Here is a 6,073-nt window from a genome sequence, read left to right on the forward strand (position 1 = left end):
ACAACTTAAAACTATAAAACCTATTATGAAAATGTAACAATTCCGTGGTACCCACTAAGACTTGGGAGATTTTCTAAAGGTGACAAATTTTCCCAGAAATGTGGGCTCAACTTAGGAAATTAACCAGATCACTGTGAGGCCCAACATACCAACATAGTTCAGTTAATCAGTGTTCCATATGGCCAAATCAAGTTATGCACATGGTCTTGATATTTCCAAATCACACCAAGACAGTCCTATGTTAGGGCAGCACTGGATGGAGAACGAGGCAAATGTGAATGGGGAAAGTCTGGAAGACATTATCAAGGGCATCTTAAGATATCGAAACAACTACAAAACACAGAGTCAAAAGAAGAAAAGGAACTTAAGAATCGATGGGCCGAGGGAACAGCTGTGTAAAGAACAAGCAACACACAGAGGCCTCAATGTAACCTTCAGTACCAGCAATACAAATTAAAAAAAAAAAAAAAAGAGCCGCAGAGACGGCTCAGTGCTTAAGAGTACACACTGCGCTCTCTCAGAACCCAGGGGATCTCTGGGAGCCTCTTCAGCTTCCTAAGGCACCTTGTACTCTTGTACACATCCCCCTTCCCCCACATATACACAGTTAAAGTTAAAAATATTATTTAAAAAAAAAAATCACCGCAGTGGACAATGGTCTTCAAAGAAACGTGTACAAAGTTCCATTAAGCCCCCAAAGCCACAGGGTGAGGTGGTCCGTGCCTTTACCTGCTGAGGCGTCATGTTGTATTTCTTGGCTTCAGTTACTCTGTTACTATGAAGTGCCCCAATTTGGCAGGTTCGTCGATGCCAAGAAGTAGAAACCACATATTTGCCTTAAGGCATCCATTTGAAGTATGAAAGTGAGAAGGGAAGAGAGGCCTATTTTGAACACCTTGGCCTTTTCATCTGTTACTCTGGTATAGGGTGATGGTATACAACTCAGAGAGGAGACTTGAGCAGGCCAGCGATGAGCTCCAGGCCAGCCTAGGCTACAGAGAAAAACAGCCTCAAAACAAACAAAAAATATCAAGAGCAATTCCTAACTTCAAACTAGGACAACTGTATTATGAGCCGACATGATCTTTCTAAATATTCTGTAATGGTCTGGAAACGTTTAAGTTTTGTAACCTTCAAAAACCCAAGTCATCTAAACAGCTTCCCAAATTAAGAGAAAAAAAAATTATCCTACATACCCAAACCATGAAGCAGTCATTAAAACTGCTCCTAACACAGGTCTAACGATGCCAACAAGCCCTATACTTCAAACAAAAGCTGACTAATTTCACTTCATTCTCTCGTCACGACACCCTAATTGATTTTCAACTGCCAATAAACAGTCCCTTCTCCGATCCACATTGGAATCATTTAAATCTTACCTAAAAGGGATCATATGTACAATTAAAAGGTGCAAGTAACCCCCAAATCAGTCTAAAATTCCTTGGTAAGTATTCAGAGACTTTTACACAGGGTGCTACAATCCAATGTCGTGTTTGGGTAACTGACACACACGCACAGTGCGGCTACATTTTCCTCTGAACACAATTCTTGATCGCAAAGAGGAAAACAACAGGGGCCAGCGGAGCTACAGAACCAGTAAGGTAACAAGCTAAAGGCGTCATAGATTTCTTGGCCCTGGTGACAGGCAGGAGGCACACCCCTAGCGTCAGCCAGAAACACTACATGGTGAATTCCACCTAGGGATTAATGTGAAAGTAAGCAAAGGGAAATTTAAATCGCCATGGTTCAAAAACGACTACCCCAAGCACCGGACACACAAAGGCAACAAAATTAAAAATATTAAGAAAACATGAACGAACCAGTATAAGTACTTCTCCAGGGCCGGGCTGCCCCGTGTCTCAAGCAATATACACGCTGGCCCTTTCATGTTCACCAATGCAGAGAAAAGCAGCCGCGAAAGCAAACCCCTAAGATTGCAAACAGCAGCGAGATAAATACGAAAACGAGCGAAGGCAAGAAGTGGAAGGATTCTTGCCAAGGCTCGGTGCTGGAAAATGCAGAGTGAGTGGGAGGAAGCCCAACTCTGGAGAAGTGGGTCTTACATAAAGCGCCATTTGCCGCACACTATCATTTCCACAGGATTTCAGGATCCCCAACCTGGAAACCGATCTGGGGGCGGAAAGTGGGCTCCACGTGGAGGAGGGGAGGGAGGAGGGAGCCCCGTGGGGCAGAGGTTCGGCAAAGGCCGAGCCAGGCGGCGGGGCCGGGGTTGCGCGGAGGCCCAGGGGCTTAAGAGCCCGGGGGCGGCGGCGCTGTGGGTGCTCGGCGGCCCAGGGGCGGCGGAGGGCGGGGGCGGCGAGGCTCCGGGCAAGCGGAGGCCCAGGGGTTTGCCGGGGGACGCGGAGACGGCCAGCGCTGGCAGGGCAGGGGGGCGGGGGCGCGCGGAGGCCTGGAGGCGAGCAGGGGCTGGGGGGCTCGCAAGGGCCTTGCAGTTTGCAGAGGCCCGGGGAGCGCGCAGGGCCGGGGGGCGCACGGGCGGCCGTGGACCTTGGGCTCGGCATCCGCAGCCGCCAGGCCTCTGTTATTTTCTACCGAGGAGGACGCCCCGGGCCCTCCCTCGCCCGACCCGGGAGCCGAGGTCTCACCATCTTGCTCGGCGGGCGGCGCTGGCGGCGGGCGGCGGCTGTGGGTTCCGCGGGACGCGGCGGCTTGCTGTCCGGCGCCGGGCGGGGTGCAACGGGGGGGGGGGGCCTGGACCCGGAGCGAGGCGGGCGGAGTCCCGGTTGGAGATGCGTCGGCGGCTGGAGAGGGTGGCAGCCTCACGACCCGGACGGCCCCGACTCGCTGCAGCGGCTCGCGCTGACCGCAACCTCAAGGCACGGAACAGGGCGCGCAGAGGGCGGAGCGAGCGCGGGGCGGGGCGGGGCGGGGCCAGCGGGAGGCCGACATCCGGGAACCCGCTCCGGGCCGCGCACACGCTCTCCAACCGGAGTGTGTCTAGAGCACGGCGTTACACACCCTCCCTCCCCCACCACGCCTTGTGCGTTCGGTGCGCCGGGGCGGGGGGCGGGGGGGGGGGTGGCGCAGGCGTCTTGACGTCGGCGGAGGCGCGCTTCCTGCGATGGGACCAAAGGAAGGCGGGCAGTAGGCAGGCTCCTGGGAGGAGGAAATGGGGCGGCTAACCGGACGGGGCCGCGGAGTTGCGCCGCTCTCCTGGACGCCGTGGCACCATGGCGAGGCACGGGCAAGAGCGCACTGTAGAGTCAGGCGCGCAGTTGGCAAAGTAGGACAACCAAAACTAGCTGCGGCTTGAGCCTTGGGGAGCCGCTGATGGGAGTGGAGAGGTTGCTTCCCTCTCCAGCAAACACTACCTCCAGGCAACCCTTCAGCGGGTGCAGAAGCCTTTAAGAGAAACCGAGTGCCCACTTGGCCGTGTAGTAAAGGGTATGTCCGTAATGGTGGCCGTTACCTTACAACAAGTTAGACTACAGTAGGTAATGAAATCCACGGATAGAAGTTATGTTTAAAAAAAAAAAGTTGGTAGGAGAGGTGTGATAAGGATAACATGTTTATGTTGCAGTTTTTATGTTAACCACTTTTTGAATGCTTAGAAACCTAAAGTCAGAGCCAGGCGGTGGTGGGGTGGCGGCGTACGCCTGTAATCCCAGCCTTCGGGAGGCAGAGGAAGGTTTTTTGTTTTTTTTTTTTTTTTTTTTTTTTGGTTTTTCGAGACAGGGTTTCTCTGTATAGCTTTGCACCTTTCCTGGAACTCACTTGGAGCCCAGACTGGCCTCGAACTCACAGAGATCCGCCTGGCTCTGCCTCCCGAGTGCTGGGATTAAAGGCGTGCGCCACCACCGCCTGGCCAGAGGAAGGTTTTAACTCCATCTTCTGTAAGAGTAGTTGGGTGTTTTGTTTTGGTTTTTTTAAGCCTTGCTCTACATTATACAAAGCAGATTTTTTTACTCCATTTTGAGGATGGGGAATGCCTGCACCAGGGTGGACACATGAATAATAACGTGTGTCCAGCCCCACTCACATAGCGCCGGCAAATGGCTTATAGCTTGGAGCGGAAAGGGTGCCACCCTATGAATTGATCACGGTAAATTGAAACTGTAACCGCACATGGGATTGTTACAATCATATCAGCAAACCAGGCGCAAGAACTTACCGGACACATCAAACCAAGAAGAGTGCAGCCTCCTCACCTGGACTCCATAAAGAGATAGACGCCTAGCGCTGTGATGGCAATGACCCCACAAATCGGTCATCTGACCATCCTGGGGGCCAGAACTGGTAGGCAAAGAACTCCTCTGACTGCCCCTGAGGCTTCAACTCAGCTGAGTTACCACTGTTGATGCTCAACACCAACTGTCCATCTTTCTATTCCCATCTGGACCATCCATCCATCCCTTCGTATGGGCCCAGATTCCACTCTTCGCCCTCTACAGCTGAACTCACACCTATAGTTTCCCAGTTAAACCAACGACACTCCCAGCAGCCTGCTCCAACATCTTTCCTAAAGCTCAGGCATTTAGTTTAGCATCAAAACAAGCTGTATTTTTATCATACCAATAAAACCCCCTGAGCCCTGTTGTTGCTCACTGCCCTTTGCAGACATTCTGTAATCGATGTACATACAGATATATTTATTGTATGATCTGAGAGTAGAAGAAGAGAAGATTTAGAAGAGAAGCCTGTGTTTGCCTCAGCAAGGATTACCAAGGAATACATGAATATTTGGCAAATAGCTGCGATTGAAACCACAAAACCCTGTGAATTTTTGCTATTCAATAAATGAAGACCTTGTGGAAAGACGTGGATGTTTTTGTCTACATTTCTGGCATAGTGCAGTCATGACACACCATTCAGACAGTAGCAGGTTTGGGATACTTGAGGAACTACCCTCTGTCATAATCAGCTTGGACCTCATCTCCCGTGGCTCTGGTGACACTAATTTCAAGAAGAAAAAAAGTATCACAATTACCTCTCCTTAATATTTAAAATACCGTCTGAAAGGGGGTGAGGGGAAATGGAGGTAGCAGGGTTTTCCTGAGGTTCCTTATGGGAAGGTTATTTCTTCCTATTACAGCATGGGTATTTTATAGATTTGTGTTTTTTCTTTAGTTACTTTTGCTTTACTCTGTTACATGATTTTTAAACTTATTTATTATTACTGTGTTGTTGTTGTTGTTGTTGTAAAAAGAATGGGACCTAAATTGACCTCTGGCCTTGGGAAGAGGCATGACAATCTGAACAGCCATGGGATTACTATCTGGCAGAGGTTGCTTATAATGAACAAAGACATGATATTGTCCCCTTCTTTAAGAGTTAATCAAAATAGGTTAGTCAACAACTTGGGCACAAAAATGCCCCTTGGGAAGCTGCCTGTTTCAGCCACTTTGAGGAACATTAGTCACCTGGAAATGTGTTAGTCATAAGGACAAGAGTTAGAAATAGAGTAGGAGTTTAGGGTAAGAGGACCCCCAAATGAACAATTTTTCCCTAGGTTAGAATCCAGAAATGTCCTTGGTCCTGTCCTAGCTGGAGGCCAGAAATACCATTAGTTTTTCTGGGCTCCAAATCCCTGGTCTGGTTCCTAAATGATTTTCGGGTTACCCCAGCGTGGGGGTGGTTGCAGTAGCCATGAAGGCATCCGAAGCTTTGGATCCCTCTGCCATTTCTCTGGTAACACTAGAAAGAAAGGTAAACCTCAGACTTGTCACTCCCTGAGACCTGACCAAAAGAACAGAATGCCTCAGGCCTGGAAAGGAGACATGGCATTCTGATCTGCTCCGAAGATTAGAACATTTCATACTGTTATCTCTTTACTTAGTGAATCCATCTGGGCCTGTCAAACTTGGCCAAGAAGCCATCCCTCAAGAAAACTGGTTCACTTAAAGCCGTGCTAACGAGATAGAAAGAGTAATTACTCCCTTAATGAAATAATGTACTTTTTCTTCCCCAAAACCCTACTTCAGAGAGTGCCTTATGAAGCTGCTACCATGCAGCTCTAAAGCTGTCGGTTTTCCAAGTCCTAATTCAGAAAAGCATAACTTTTCCTCTTCTTTTCTATCTCTTCCTTCTAGATACTGGTCAAACCCAACACACC

General features: G+C 49.6%; 1 protein-coding gene across 1 annotated transcript in view; it reads right to left on the reverse strand.

Annotated features, from left to right (window-relative positions):
• Positions 1-2,716, reverse strand: part of Ppp3r1 (protein phosphatase 3 regulatory subunit B, alpha) — a 39,987-nt gene extending 37,271 nt beyond the window's left edge. Inside the window, exon 1 of the mRNA XM_052734777.1 lies at positions 2,607-2,716. Within this exon, the coding sequence (XP_052590737.1) occupies positions 2,607-2,609 (3 nt within the window). The 5' untranslated portion in view covers positions 2,610-2,716. The remainder of the gene's footprint in view (positions 1-2,606) is intronic.
• Between the last annotated feature and the right edge of the window lie 3,357 nt (positions 2,717-6,073).

The sequence above is a fragment of the Peromyscus californicus genome, unplaced genomic scaffold (genome assembly GCF_007827085.1).
Source record: "Peromyscus californicus insignis strain IS unplaced genomic scaffold, ASM782708v3 Scaffold_13__1_contigs__length_99412109, whole genome shotgun sequence".
Taxonomy (NCBI): Eukaryota; Metazoa; Chordata; class Mammalia; order Rodentia; family Cricetidae; genus Peromyscus; species Peromyscus californicus.